At 44.0% G+C, this 15408-nt stretch overlaps 1 protein-coding gene across 2 annotated transcripts; it reads left to right on the top strand.

The window, feature by feature from the left end:
- The first annotated feature begins 9717 nt into the window (after positions 1–9717).
- LSM7 (LSM7 homolog, U6 small nuclear RNA and mRNA degradation associated) lies at positions 9718–14484 on the top strand. Of its 2 annotated transcripts, XM_075723458.1 has the most exons (4): positions 9718–9767; positions 10099–10189; positions 11771–11842; positions 13046–14484. In XM_075723458.1, exons 1-4 carry the CDS (start codon positions 9723–9725, stop codon positions 13186–13188), a joined length of 351 nt encoding a protein of 116 aa, XP_075579573.1. In that variant the 5' UTR covers positions 9718–9722; the 3' UTR covers positions 13189–14484. The 2 variants fall into 2 exon arrangements, with proteins under 2 accessions (XP_075579573.1, XP_075579574.1); XM_075723459.1 differs by lacking the exon at positions 11771–11842.
- Positions 14485–15408: the final 924 nt, after the last annotated feature.

Raw genomic sequence — 15408 nt, 5'->3', positions numbered from 1 at the left:
ATTTGCATAATTGAGTTTAAAAAGAAAAAAAAAAACCAAACCCAAACCAAAACCCAACCCTCAAAAATTAGTTTTTATCCTGCTTTCTGAGCATTTATTTTGTATCCGAATGTTTATCTGAAGTGTTGAAAGCTTCCTGCAGCAACTGTGCTTCTTTTTGAAGAAGGAGGGTCTTGCTGATGTTTAATTACTGCTTCAGAGCCTCAAAGTCTTCTTGCAGCGCAACTTCAATGTTTAAGTAGAGCTGTCTGGTAAAAGACTATAAAAAGACAATGCTGAGAGCAAATGTAAATTATACCTGTACTTAGCTTCATATGAGATATTGCATAGTCAGGACAAAATTGACCACATATTAAATGTAGCATTCTCAAAATACTATTTTAGCCCAGTGATTTGGGAATCCAGTGCTTAGGAATATCAAATATTGTTAATGTAACTGGATTCTGGAACTGAATTTGGCAAGGGATGTAAAGAATAACAAGAAGGGCTTCTACAGGTATATCAACCAGAAAAGGAAGGTTAAAGAAAGCGTGCACACCCCCCCCCCGGCCAATGAACAAGAATGGCAACCTAGTATCAAAAGACAAGGAGAAAGCGGAGGTACTCAACAACTTCTTTGCCTCAGTCTTCACTGGCAACCTCTCTCCTCACCCCTCCCAAAGCAATGGACCAAAACATGCGGACCAGGGGGGTAAAGCCCCTCCCACTGTAAGGGAAGATCAGGTTCGAGACCACCTGAGGAACCTCGGTGTACACAAGTCTATGGGACCTGATGAGATGCACCCCAGAGTCCTGAGGGAATTGGCTGATGTAGTTGCCAAACCACTCTCCATGATATTTGAAAAGTCATGGCAGTCAGGTGAAGTCCCTGCTGACTGGAGGAAGGGGAATGTTGTGCCCATTTTTAAAAAGGGAAGAAAGGAGGACCGTGGGAACTACTGACCTGTCAGCTTCACCTCTGTGTCTAGGAAGATCATGGAGCACATCCTCCTAGAAGATATGCTCAAGCACATGGAGGACAGGGAGGTGATTTCAGACAGCCAGCACAGAGTAGTTGGCAGATGGTCACGAGCGGTGTTCCCCAGGGCTCTGTTTTGGGGCCAGCCTTGCTTAATATCTTTATCGATGATCTGGATGAGGGGATTGAGTGCAGCCTCAGTAAGTTTGCAGACGACACCAAGCTGGGTGGGAGTGTCGATCTGCTGGAGGGTAGGAGGGCCCTGCAGAGGGACCTGGACAGGCTGGACTGATGGGCCGAGGACAACTGTACGAGGTTTAACAAGGCCAAGTGTCGGGTCCTGCACTTGGGTCACAACAACCCCATGCAATGCGACAGTCTTGGGGAAGAGTGGCTGGAAAGCTGCCTGGCTGAAAAGGACCTGGGGGTGTTGGTTGACAGCCAGCTGAACATGAGCCAGCAGTGTGCCCACGTGGCCAAGAAGGCCAACAGCATCCTGGCTTGTATCAGGAATAGTGTGGCCAGCAGGAGCAGGGAGGTGATTGTTCCCCTGTACTCGGCGCTGGTGAGGCCGCACGTGGAATACTGTGTCCAGTTTTGGGCCCCTCACTACAAGAAAGACATTGAGGTGCTGGAGCGTGTTCAGAGAAGGGCAAGGAAGCTGGTGAAGGGTCTGGAGCACAGGCCTTATGAGGAGCGGCTGAGGGAACTGGGGTTGTTTAGCCTAGAGAAGAGGAGGCTGAGGGGAGACCTTATCGCTCTCTACAACTACCTGAAAGGAGGTTGTAGTGAGGTGGGTGTTAGTCTCTTCTCCCAAGTAGTTAGCGATAGGATGAGTGGAAATGGGCTCAAGCTGCGCCAGGGGAGGTTTAGGTTGGAAATTAGGAAAAATTTCTTTACGGAAAGGGTGGTCAAGCATTGGAACAGGCTACCCAGAGAGGTGGTGGAGTCCCCATCCCTGGAAGTGTTCAAAAAAAGGGTAGATGTGGCACTTGGGGACATGGTTTAGTCTAGTCTACTCTTGATTGGCTTAGAGCAGACTTGGTAGTGTAGGTTAATGGTTGGACTGGATGATCTTGGAGGTCTTTTCCAACCTAAATGATTCTATGATTCAACAAGGGCAAGTCCTGCCTGACCAACCTAGTGGCTTTCTATGAAGGAGTGACTGCATCAGTGGACAAGAGAAAAGCAACAGATGTCATCTATTTGGACTTCTGTAAAGCCTTCAACACAGTCCCCCACAACATCCTTCTCTCTAAATTGGGGAGATATGGATTTGATGGGTGGACTCTTTGGTGCATAAGGAATTGGTTGGATGGTCACATCCAGAGGGTCATGGTCAACGGCTCGATCTCCACATGGAGACCGGTGACAAGGGGAGTCCCTCAGGGGTCCGTACTGGGACCAGTGCTGTTTAACATCTTCATCAATGACATAGACAGTGGGATTGAGTGCACTCCCAGCAAGTTTGCAGATGACACCAAGCTGAGTGGTGTGGTTGACATGCCAGAAGGACGAGATGTCATCCAAAGGGACCTGGACAAGCTGGGACAGGTGGGCCTGTGTGACCATCATGAGGTTCCACAAGGTCAAGTGCAAGGTCCTGCACCTGGGACGGGGCAACCCCCGATATTAGTACAGGCTGGGGTGTGATGGGGTTGAGAGCAGCCCTGCGAAGAAGGACTTGGGGTACTGGTGGATGAAAAGCTGGACATGAGCTGGCAATGTGTGCTTGCAGCCCAGAAAGCCAACCATATCCTGGGCTACATCAAAAGAAGCGTGGCCAGCAGGTTGAGGGAGGTGATTCTGCCCCTCTGCTCCACTCTGGTGAGACCTCACCTGGAGTACTGCGTCCAGCTCTGGGCCCCTCAGCACAAGAAGGATGTGGACCTGTTGCAGCAGGTCCAGAGGAGGGCCACAAAAATGATCCGAGGATGGAACTCCTCTCCTATGAGGACAGGCTGAGAGAGCTGGGGTTGCTCAGCCTGGAGAAGAGAAGGCTGCAGGGAGACCTTATTGCGGCCTTCCAGTACTTAAAGGGGGCCTACAGGGAAGATGGGGACAATGTTTTTAGCAAGGCCTGTTGTAACAGGACAAGGGGTAATGGTTTTAAACTAAAGAAGAATAGATTTAGACTAGACATAAGAAAGCAATTTTTTACAATGAGGGTGGTCAAGCACTGGCACAGGTTGCCCAGAGGTAGTGGAGGCCCCATCCCTAGAGACATTGCAGGTCAGGTTGGATGGGGCTCTGAGCAACCTGATCTGGTTAAAGCTGTCCCTGTTTACTTCAGGGGGTTGGGCTAAATGACCTCTAAAGGTCCCTTCCAACCCAAAGCATTCTATGATTCTATGATTCTTCCTATTATAATTTCTGTGTTCCAAGAGCATTTGCTTCTTATTGTAAGGGGAATTTTCTCCATTTTATTGGCATTTTAATTGAGAACTCATAATAATCCTTAGTAGCACTTCGAAATTTATTTAAAAAAAATAATCTGAAATACATACAATAACTGACCTGGCTCTCACCTTAACTAGTCACACATTTTGTTTCTGGTGGAACGCTGCCCATTCATTAGTGAGCCCAGGACAGAGGATGAGCGGACATTGTGGTTTAACCCCAGCCAGCAACTAAGCACCACACAGCCGCTCGCTCACTCCCCCTACCCCAGTGGGATGGGGAGAGAATTGGAAGAGTAAGAGTGAGAAAAACTCCTGGGTTGAGATAAGAACAGTTTAATAATTGAAATAAAGTAAAATAGTAGTAATAACAATATACTAATAATAATATACAAAGCAAGCAATGCACAATGCTATTGCTCACCACCCACTGACCAATACCCAGCCAGTTCCTGAGTAGCGATCACTGCTCCCCAGCCAACCCCGCCCAGTTTCTATACTGCCCATGACGTCATATGGTATGGAACAGCCCTTTGGGCAGTTTGGATCAACTATTCTGGCTGTACCCCCTCCCAGTTTCTTGTGCACCTGGCAGAGCATGGGAAGCTGAAAAGTCCTTGACGAGCATAACCTTTACTTAGCAACAACTAAAACATCAGCGTGTTATCAACATCATTCTCATACTACATCCAAAACACGGCACTATGCCAGCTACTAGGAAGAAAATTAACTCCATGCCAGCCATGCCAGCAGAGACCATCAGTTCACCACCACCAACAGCAGCAGGTTCAGAAAAAAACCCAACTTAAAAAAAACTCCTCCCAACACTAAACAACCCTCCCCATCTATCTTCTACCATCCCCCTTCACATCTTACTGTCCTCTACCCACAGACCCAACTCCTCCCTTCCCATTCTTCCTCACCTCTTTCTCCTGTCCAGCACTCAAACAAAACTGAAGTAAATGACTGAAGACATGTTTAATTGCTCTACTGCTCAGATTTAGTTTTCCCCAAGCAAATCACTTTGTGCCTACCACAACGGATGAAACCTTGTTCTGGAGAGAAACACAATGTAATATCCCTAATTATCGCTGATACTGAATTAGACAGAAAGTTGTGACAGACTAATCTGTCAACATCTTGTTTAACATTCATAAGCTAAACAGACTAATGATTTAATAATTATACAGTTACACTCTTACAAATACATCTTGCACATTTGTTTCTCCAGGTAGCAGCTGAGAAACAAGATGCTAAAGATGACTGGAGGCAGCAGCAAAGTTATGTCTTAGAGCATTTGTTCAAAAATCCATTAAAGGAATCCACCATTCTCATTTCTCCCTCTTGACTTCAAACCCCACTACTCAGAAGTCACCCTGCACCCCTAGGAGACACTCAGGGTAAAAAGATGCTTTTTGGAACACTTCAAAGAATCATCCTTTAAACATAAATGATGTCCACACTGTCTGAAGGATAAATGATGCCATTCTACTGCAAGATGTCAGCAAAGCAGTAAAGAAACATCTTCCTAAAAATATACAGGAGATAGAGATTTTTATATTTAGCTTTTTTGTATATAACTGGTCTTCGGTAACTCACACAGCAACTTTTTCCTTTTTTTTTTTTTTTTAATAACATTAGCGTTCATTAAGTGTTCTAAAATCTATTACATTTGTCCTGATGTGTGCTAGGCATGGCAGGTTACATTGTTCATTTCAGTGCAGATCAAAGCCACTTGAGCAAAGTGCAAGTTTACAAGAGACAGCTATTTGCAGAGGAAGGGAGACACTATTGTGCATATATGGTGAGGAAAAAATGCATTTAGTGAAAACTCCAACTATTTGCCATGGTGGACTTTTTAACTCATATCTGAGCTATCCAATGATAGCACCTAAACCCCTTTCAACAGAAGGGAGAAGTATTGAAAAGTAATCAATCATTGTTATTATCTTGAATTTTACTTTCAAGAGTAAGCCAGAGACCCAAATATGGACGCAGACAAAAGACCGGAACAAAAGCATTTCCTGGTTATTGATACAGGATCTGACTGGGCTTAAGAAAAACAACATCGAGTAGCTCAGTTTTGAATATTACGTGTACAACTGCCTCCAAAAGCTTCAGGCAGTTTTGCAGGAGCTAGCCAGCTGTAATTGAAGAGCTTTATGCATTTGAGAAACAATCAACCTGTACAGTTAAAAGTTTTACACTTATAAGATGTAAACTACACATCTTTAAAAGAAGAGAACAAGTATAGGGTGTGTTGCTACATTTCCATTTAGACAACCATTACTGGAACTCAGTAATAATCCCCAAACAGCACACTGAAGACAGTAATACACAATTATGCTTTCTAAGCAACTTAATGGATGTTCTTTAAAGAAATATTAAGGGAGTAAAAGGTTCCTAATGTGAAGTGCTCAAAACATTTTAGAAGCTATGCGTTCTTGTGTGCCAAAAGCCAAATAAAATTCAAGGATGAGAGGAATTAAAGGAAATATGAGCAGGGCTAAAAGCAGAAGAGGGTGTACAGAGTTTTAGAAAGCCCATGGAGAATGGTGTCCATGGAGAATGTGGATTGACAGACATTTTTACAAAGCAGTTATCATCACTTAGCATCAAAGCATAGTTCTGAAGTCTGTTAACAGCCACTACAAATTTGTTCTTATCCTCCCACCTAAGCAGAGCCATAGGCATCAGTTTCTTGTTTCAGTACCATAGGGCTCTGATGCTTCCAGTTTTGTTTTTATTTATGTCACTAGGTATTAGACAACAATAAGTTCAAAGCAGTGCAGCTGATGCACTGGGATGATGGCAACATTTATGATGGTTCTTAGTTCCTAGAAATCTCCTGTGCAGATCCTATACAATGTTCCTACAATCCCCAAGGGCTCTTTTCCAAGTGTTTGGATATCAAGCCCAGTCTTTTTCAAACACTGACAGAAAAACAACAGCTGTTGTGACAATAAGGTGTTTTATGATATTTGCTTCTTACACTGCATATGATTTAGAAAGCACTACAACAAGCTTCAATAGGCATGGGCTTCCTAGCCTCAAATAGCAGAAATAACTTCTCCCAGTTAAGTAGGGAATGATCTATTTTCCCTGTATGAATAAGGAGTATTTGTATTTAAACATTGTTACCAATCAGGCCTCCCATGTTCAACAACAGTGCCATGTCACAAGCAAGTCCTCTGCAAAGCTGGAAATCTGTTAGAATCATAGCTTTATGAAGATTGTTGTATAATTAACACAAAGAGAAGTGTTTTATATAAAGCTGCAAAACAAGGACAAGGTTTTCACACAACAGAAGCATAAAGCCTGAGGGCACAACTTAACAGGCAACTGAGCCAATCTAATTGTTTGTGGCATTAGAAATGCATGCTTATTTGCTCTGAACCTCATCAGACCCTTCCATGGTTTATTTAATGCATTAAAAGAGCAGAATACTCCCCAGTTTTTTGCCAATTAAGGGTTTTTTTGTCATGTTGGTGAATTAATGCAGCTCAGAGACAAGCACTGGGGCTTGCAAGTTAAATGATGGAAGAAGAGAGCAGGAATTCCGCTCACCCATATTTCAAGAAACTACAATGTGAGTGACTGAGCCAATCTAGTGGCTCATTCTTGTTTGTTCCTCCCTGCTTCTGTCCCCAAACTCACCTGGATGCTCCATACACATTTCCCACTTTTCATTAGCTCTATCAGCTGATTTGGTCACCTGAATCTAAGAGAGATTTAACAGACACTAGGAGCTGTGTTCCTTGAAGGAGAAATGAACGAGCTATGCCTACTCATACAAGACACACAGTGGAGTTTCCAAGACCTGGGGTGCGTTTCTTCCCCATGAACAGCACCGATCAGTTTGGAGATCATCAATAGCAGACAGCAAATTCGCACACAGAGAAAACACTCCTTCAACAAGCACTGTAGAGTGGAGAGAGTTTCATATTTACAATGAAACAATCCCATGAGACTAAATTGTCAACCACCATCTTAATCCAGAATTTCAGATGGTCTTTTCAACTCTTCGGGCCTACATCATAGAGTGCTCTGATTTTAAATACAGAAACCAATACCTCAATTCAATATTCTGCTGAAAGCTAGTACAGTGAAGACCAGCTAGATTCAACACGCTCACTGCAGATCATGTTCTTCATTAGTCCAAGTCTCATGTATATCTGCTGCTGTTACAGGACAACTGAGAGGTAGCAATGCCGTGAAGGAATTGTTAGAACGAGAGGGAAGTTAAATGAAAAGTGAGGACTCAGATACCAAAGCAAGATCTAAGTGCAGATTGTACTTGGATCTATAAAATCACACCCCTCTTCAGGTATTCCCAGACGAGGGCTCAGATTTGAGAGCGCTATGCTTCACTAGCCAAGCTGTTCCTTCTCCCTATATAAATCAGAGTTTAGAAGCAAATGTGGACACTACCTCCCCCTACCCGAGGGGAAAAAAACAACCAGCAAAACCCAAACCTATTATCCTATCTCAAGGAGAAAGACAAAGACATATTCCAAATATGCCCAACAGCACTAAGACAAGAGTAAGCTATTGTTATTGAGTAAAGCTGCTACACAGCAAATGCACACAACAGCTCATTCTGAGAGTTGTCAGCTTTGGCCCCCAGAATAACCACATCCATCAGTTACTGGTGTATCACAGTAGTACAAGTGCATCACAGCACTCCTCTCTGCCTCAACTTGAGGATGAGGTAGTACCTAAAACCATACCGACAAGTGCAAGTACAAGAGATGTACAAGTATTGCAAAATACAAGGTGTTCAAACAAATTTTAAATGAGCCAGCTTGGCTAACAGACACGTATTAGCAGCATACAGTAAATATGCTTTTTGCTGCTGCAGAAGGACTGTTTCAGCACTCTGGCCAGCCTGTTCAAAGCTTGCTCAAGCATGTTAACACTATTCCACTGCACAAACATACTAAAGTCACTTGCTTACAGAAAGGAAGTATGCTGCAATGCATGGAGCTGAAGCCAAGATCTTCAAGTATCCACTAGTGGACTATCTCACCTGCTGTCTTTCCACACTGTGATATGCTCACCTTTTCCAAACTGATAGATCAAACCAACTCCATGCCAGTCCTTGACCCATTCTTATACCTCACCAGGCAACCAGACCATTCTGTAACTAAAGATCACTGGCAAGGAATCAGTAAGGAGACAGGTACAGAAGAAGGAAAAATTAGACTGTCCTGTTAAAATGTTACATCAATAACATTCAAGAAGACATACTACCCTCCATGTTACCTAATAAAGTTAAAAAGCCCCTTTAAACACCACCAACATTTTCAGAGCACAAAATACTTTAACTTAAAATACAAAAAGCTATGCAATGCAATAGCTAAAAATCCACTCTCTCCTGTATCAGGATTACATGCCTAGTTTGTCACACCCTTAAAGATTTATCCCACAAAACTTATTAGCATTGTTAGTAATGAGAATGCAAGACTCAAGACAGGCTACGGGGTCAGGTTCAGCAGAAAATCCCTTTGTTTTCTGCTGGCTGCTTTCTCAGAGCGAGTGTGTCAGTCGGGATGAACCCAAAGCCAAGAGCCGTCCCTGCTGCGAGGATCCCAGCCCCAACCCCTACTGCTGGCCTCTGCACCCTTCCCGAAGGACTGCCTGGAGAAGGCTGCTGACCCGACAGAGACCCGATGTTTTAAGAACTATGAGGAATATGCTGTTAACCACAGAAAAAAAGAAGAAAAACAACCCAAACAACCCCAAATATACATATACAAAACCACCGCTAAATCGCGGAGGGCACAGAACACAGGCACAGCCCGAGGTACGAGCGATGCAATCTCCTTTCCTCCAGAAAAAGCGGGCCGCAACTTGACCATTAACGCCCTGCAGGCGGCCCCCCGCCCGCTACAGGGCTGCGGCACCCTCCTGCTGCTGCCGGGCAGCCCAGAGCCTCTGCGCCGTTACTAGCCACGAAAGGCAACTCTCAGAGAAACACCGTCCGACCAAGCGAGGCCCCGCCAGGGCCCCGGGACCAGCGCCGGGCCGGCGCCCGGCTTTGCCCATGATCGCTCTCGGCTCAGCTGCTGCCCTCCATCGCGGCAGGGCTCCCCCGCTAGGCGTGGGGACCAAGGGGCTCCCGGGGCCGGCGCAACCACTCACCTGCGGCAGAACATGCAGGAGCAGCCAGACGCGGAGCCGGGCCCGCCGCGCCGCCATACCAGGCCCGCCGCGCTGCCCCCGGCTTTGTTTCCAAGCGGGCCGGGTCGGGCCCTTCCGCACCGGGTAAACTAGCAACCCGCCCCGGAAGTCCTGCCCGGCGCTCGTGAGCCGCTAATGGGCTTCGTCGAGGCAGAACGTCACTTCTGGCAGCGGCGAATGAAATGGCGAACGTCGGCGGAGGTGGTGGTGGCGCGAGCAAGATGGCGGTGAGGAGCGGGGTTTCGGCGGGCGGCGGCGGTGGTCGGGGCCTGGCCCGGCTCCCGTGGACCGTGGCTGCCCAGGGGGGCCTGGCCTGGCCCGCCCCGCCCCGGCGGTTTCATGGCCGCGGGTGTCGTGGTGGTGCTGCACAGGCCCGCCCGCCCCGCGGTGCCGGCCCGCCGCCGTGCCAGTCAGCCCTGTCCCATGGCTCTTCCTTGGGGCGGTTTCCATAGCTGTGTTATAAAAATAAGTGTTATGGAGCGTACATGTAACCGAGGGGAAGAGTGGGGCAGGGGAGGGTTCTTTTCAATTCAGATTGCCTTTGCTCCTCTCCTTTAGGATAAGGAGAAGAAGAAGAAGGAGAGTATTTTGGACCTCTCCAAATACATCGACAAAACAATCCGAGTGAAATTCCAAGGTGGGAGGGAAGGTGAGCCAGCGCTCGGCCCCGGGCCGGGGATGAGGCATGTGCCTCCGCAGCATGACGCTTACTTTGCATTTTGGCGGTTTTCCTCGCTCTTTGCTTGTCGGCTTTTGTCTCCTGTGTGGTCGCGTTGCTTGCTTTCAAGGAAAGACGATGAGTAGCGGGTGCTTTTATTTGTTACTCTTTGCTGTTACGATGTGAAGCTTATCTCCTTTAACTTTTCCATTAATCCCCTGGTTCCAATTTTGTGTTTATTTCATCTGCGTGCCTTTCATCTTCTTTTATTAGTTGTCTTCAACTGTCTTGTTTCTTTTGCTGTTTTTTCACAGGGCAAGGGTGCACTTAAAGCAGCAAAGAAACATTTATGGGTGTTACGATTAATACACCCGTCATCTCTTTCATCTCTTAACATACTAAATGTGCCCGGAGTTCATAGATTGTTTCAATATATTTCACCTTGTCTTTTCAACACTTCCGAGGCTCTTACACGTCGTTGTTTCCCCGCCCTTACTTGCTCCGTTGCTGTATATACAGCTGTGCATCCCGATGCAGCTGATAGTGCCACCTGCAGACCACTTGTTTGTCTGAAAGTTAACAGCATGCTGTGGGGGAGATACTCGGCAGAAGCTTTTGCTAAAGCAAACTCGGTTTGCTTTTAAATATCTCTTAAAACTCCACTGGGACCTGATGCTTACGAGGTTTTGGAAGTTACTTGGACTTCTTACTGATAAATGTGGGGGGGTTTTCTTTTGGGTTTTTTGTTTGTTTTTGTGGGGTTGTGTTTTTGTAGTTTTTGGGCAGTTGACAATTCCATTAAATCTATTGGTTTAGATTTTCTTCTCAAAAAATTCACACCAAGATCCTTTATGATCTTCATATAACTCCTGGGATTTTAAAGAGTCTTTATGACTTGGGCTATTAGCAGTGATAGTAATGCTGGTAACCAACAAGTATTTTTCAAACTGGGAGATCACTCTGTGTAGTCTTGCAACTTATTTAGTGACCAGTGTTGTGGAATCACATTCTGGTTTAGGACAAAGTGCTTGTCTATCTGCAGTGCATTCCTACAAAGGCAGTGTTTATTCTAAAGAGATTATGTTCCAGGAGGGGACCTGGAAGATTGATTTTCTGAGGAACACTTCAAAACATTACAGTATTGCCTCATTTTCTTGCCATACCCCTTCGCTAAGGGTGTTTGGTTTTGAGGTTGTTGGTTTCTTGGTTGTGGTTTTGTTTTTTGGTGGGGGGTTGTGTGTGGTGTGACTTGCATTGACTTGTTATGCTGAAGTATTCTTAAAATGCACCTGAAATTGGCTGAAAACAATAATGTTAGTATCTTGAAGAGCTTTTTTGAAGAATTGGTTGAAAAACCTGTAAGTTTCAGTTGGCACAAGACAAACTGTGTTCTCGTGCATTTGCAATTTGATAAAGAGGGCACTCTTTAATATCTCTGGTCTCATTTGCTTGATAGCTTTGCTTGAAGGAGGGAACAGAGCTGGAGGACTGAATGCGTCCTTCACGCAGTCTTGTGTTGCTGTATACCTGGTTTTGGTCTCTAATCATTGTGTTGTGTGTGGTCTTCAATAGCAAGTGGTGTCTTGAAAGGATTTGACCCTCTTCTGAACCTTGTGCTCGATGGTACCATCGAATATATGCGAGGTAAGTAATATGCTATCTGTGTAAAGCTCCCCCCCCCCCCCCCCCCAATAATTTTCTTAATGAAAATCTTACAGCCCTGAGTGAATAACCAGAAACTGCAGGTTGACATCATCTGAACTGAGACATGTTTGTGGTAACTAAGTTGTAAAGAAAGGGATAAGATAACAGAAGTCAGAAGTTAGATTAAGCACATTGCCTGTGGTAGAACATTCTTGGTAGTCCTTGCTTGAGTTCCTCTAACTCATTTGGTGCTCTTGTCCTCTAAAGCTTGAAAAAAGTAGCGTGTCTCTTCAGATAAGGCAATTGCCTTTGCCTTTGTTTATACTGCTGGAGGGTTGCTGGTTTCCTCAAAGCAGGAAAAGCATCTCAGTAAGAACCAGTATCTTACTGTCTTAAACTCTACTGTAAATGTACTCTGCATTTCTGTGGAACTAAAGCTTTCTATGGCTTCTTACAGCTAATAGAGCTGTAGGGTTTTTTTCTTATTATTTGTTTCTTTTTCCCATCCAAGGATAAACACTCCCATTTCCCTTTCTCTTTGAAACAAAATTTATCATATGATATGACAGTGTTTTTTGAAGAGTATTCTCTTGCCTGCTTACAAGGAAGCACCTGAAGCTTTAATTTTGCTCTTAGAAGGGAATTTTAAAAGATGAGTGTAATGCTTTTTTTTTTTTTTTTTTAAACATATTGACATCTCAAGGAGGGTAGAATTGGCCGTTGCTGTCTTAAGTGTCTGTCTGTCCTCATCCACAGCTTTGTTTGGCTTGGTCTGGGAATGGACCAGTGCATTCTGTACTTAGTGCATTCTGAAGTCAGGGTCTTTTTCTGATTTGCATTGATCCCAAAATACTTGTCTATATGGCATTTGAAATGGGATCAGGAGCTTTTTTAATCACTTGTATGTGTGCTTTTGGTTAGATGAATGAAAGGGCCTTTGAATTCTTTAAAAGATATGTGTTCTGCTTTGCATATGAAGTTCTTTATTGCTCACTGTGGCATGTGCTACTTTGAAAATTAGTAAATCTATAATGTCTTGAAGACATCAGATATTACTGCTGATTCAATTCTATAGTCCACGTGTTCAGTAAAACAGTGCAGAGACACCTGGGGGAAAAAAGTATGTCTGTGCCTTTTGAAGTTGATAGAATTTGGTTTCTTTTCTTTATGTTGCCACTGTAACTGTGGATATCTGCTTTTCAGATCCAGATGATCAATACAAATTAACGGAAGACACACGTCAGCTGGGACTTGTGGTCTGCAGAGGGACTTCTGTGGTTCTTATTTGTCCACAGGATGGAATGGAAGCTATTCCAAACCCTTTCATTCAGCAGCAAGATGGCTAATGCTTTCTTTGGATTGCCTCTGAAGACTTCAAGGGTGCAAATCATTGGAAAGAACTATCACTGTGTGAGAAGCTCCCTGTTTTGGGGGAGGAGTTTGATTATGTATTTGTTAGTGTGACAGAATGGTTAACTTTTATTTTTATGGCTTTCCATAAATGATGAGAGGATGGGGCATGGTGTGTAAGAAGTAAGTTCTGATTCCCACCCCCCCAAATAAATGTGTAACTACATCATTTAGAGCTGACAGGAGAGAATATATTGTCATGGAATTGTCTGAGACCCTCTTGATCTTGTGAGTTTTGAAACAACCACATAAAATTAGTAAAGAATGCCCTGAATATTGGTTATTTACATTTTTAAATACATTAAAAATGTATTTAATCTAAATTAATCTAAAGCCTAAATACATTAGAACATGTTTTCCTTCCTCTTAGATGTCAGTACTCAGCTGGGAAGCATTGTGTTGTAGTCTTCCTGCTGTTTAGTCTCTTTTGCCTGCTTGCTCCAGCGCTTGCAGGGAAATTACTTTCCTTGTATAGTATCTTGTCATCACCTGTACAAGCTATGTAGCTAAGAAGATCTTTTATAGCACGTGTTCCAGATCTTGTGGGCTGTGATCTGTGTATCAGAAGGCTCCCACATTGCTACAAGAAGACTGGACTTCTAGGATGATTCTTGGCTGAGTGACATGAACCTTATGGAAATATCTATTTGATACTTGGAATTTTAGGGGAAGAATATTTAAGATCCTAATGTTCAATTGTAGGCAGTGTCTGGAAATACTGCATATTTTTATATTGTAGCTATCCACTTGTGGTTCTGTTTGTTACAACTTGATGTAAGTAAACATTTTTATTTCTTTTATACTGCAGAAATAGCAAGATTTGAGGAGTTTTGAATGAATAAATACAAATTAATCTGTTCCTAAATGTCTGGTTTGCAGTCTGAAAAGGTGCTGTACAGTTGACATTGCAGTTCTCCAGAGCTGTAAATCTAAATGAAGTTTGTTCAGGAGATGCGTAAACACAGCAAAATCAGGAGGGACCAGATCAGAAGCCATGCTCCGCTCTAAGAGAGGAAATCGTTGAGAAAGTACTGAGAGCATCTGGTCCCTTTTCTGAGGACTCGTGTGTTTCTGTTAGGCATTTCAAAGACTGTCTAGTAGAGGATATGTGCCCATAGGCTGTATGTAACCTGCTTCTGCCACCTGCTTTTCCTGAGGACCCTTTATGAGGAGGCTGTGGCAGAGTAAATTGTTTTGGTGACACCAGCAGTCTTGTTCTTAGAGGTTGTCAATAAAACATGCCAAGGACAGGTTGTATTGACTGTTCATTTTGGCAACAGCACTGTACTCCCATTCATACCCTTTCCTGGGTGAGCTCTGAAATGGATGGGAACTTGAAGTAAATAAATTCCAGTTCAGTGTATCTGACTTCTTCCAGGAAGCTATGAAACTAGGGACCAGTTGTGTTGTGTGGCATATTGCCTGTGTAAACCCAAGTGCTTCTGGATTTTAGTCTCCTAGGGGTTCACTTTTTGAGTGCTTCACAGAGCTGTCTGTAGAGTCGTGGTCCTTCTGTTGTCCCAAGTAGGGATTTTTACCTGGTGTGCAATAAGCCAATCTTCACACACTGAGACAAGTTATTGTTTTATTTCATTTTTGCACAGAGATGGGTGCTAGGTGGTAATTCCACAAAGCTAGCACACTGAATCATCAAGTCAGCCTCTATTTATACACATTCATTACCATATTTAATTCCCTAATACATATGCAGTGCTATGATTGGTTAAAACTTTTTTGCCTACTATTTAAATTAATGCGCATGCTCAGTTGTCCCTCAATTGAGTCTGGAGTGTAATTGCAGTTGGGTGCTCATGAGTTGGTGGTCGTGATCTCCCCCTGCCGGAGTTATCTTTCCCCTAATTTCCTTCTTGGCAGGTCTTTATGTAACTTCTTGTGGTTTACTGATCAAGTCGGTAATACCTCACCTAGGCTTCTACTCTCAGACAATCTCTTAACTTAAACAAAAGCATATTGTATAAAAGCCTTAAACCTGGTACGCTGACTGCTCTCAGACAATCTGTTCACTAAACAAAAGCATAGTTAGGGTACGGCCTTACAATGGACATCTATAGCAGCATCAGTTTTGGACAACACTTCCAACATAATTTTTTTCTCACACTACAAAACTTGTTCTTCATGCAATTGCACAATTCCAA

This window comes from Pelecanus crispus, chromosome 20 (genome assembly GCF_030463565.1).
Source record: "Pelecanus crispus isolate bPelCri1 chromosome 20, bPelCri1.pri, whole genome shotgun sequence".
NCBI lineage: Eukaryota > Metazoa > Chordata > Aves > Pelecaniformes > Pelecanidae > Pelecanus > Pelecanus crispus.
This window is presented reverse-complemented; position numbering and strand designations above follow the sequence as displayed.

Coding starts and splice junctions, on each gene's coding strand:
- LSM7 (XM_075723458.1), top strand. CDS start 9,723: ATGGCGAACGTCGGCGGAGGTGGTGGTGGCGCGAGCAAGATGGCG. Junction 9,768..10,098: donor GTGGCGCGAGCAAGATGGCG/GTGAGGAGCGGG, acceptor CCTCTCCTTTAG/GATAAGGAGAAGAAGAAGAA. Junction 11,843..13,045: donor TACCATCGAATATATGCGAG/GTAAGTAATATG, acceptor TCTGCTTTTCAG/ATCCAGATGATCAATACAAA.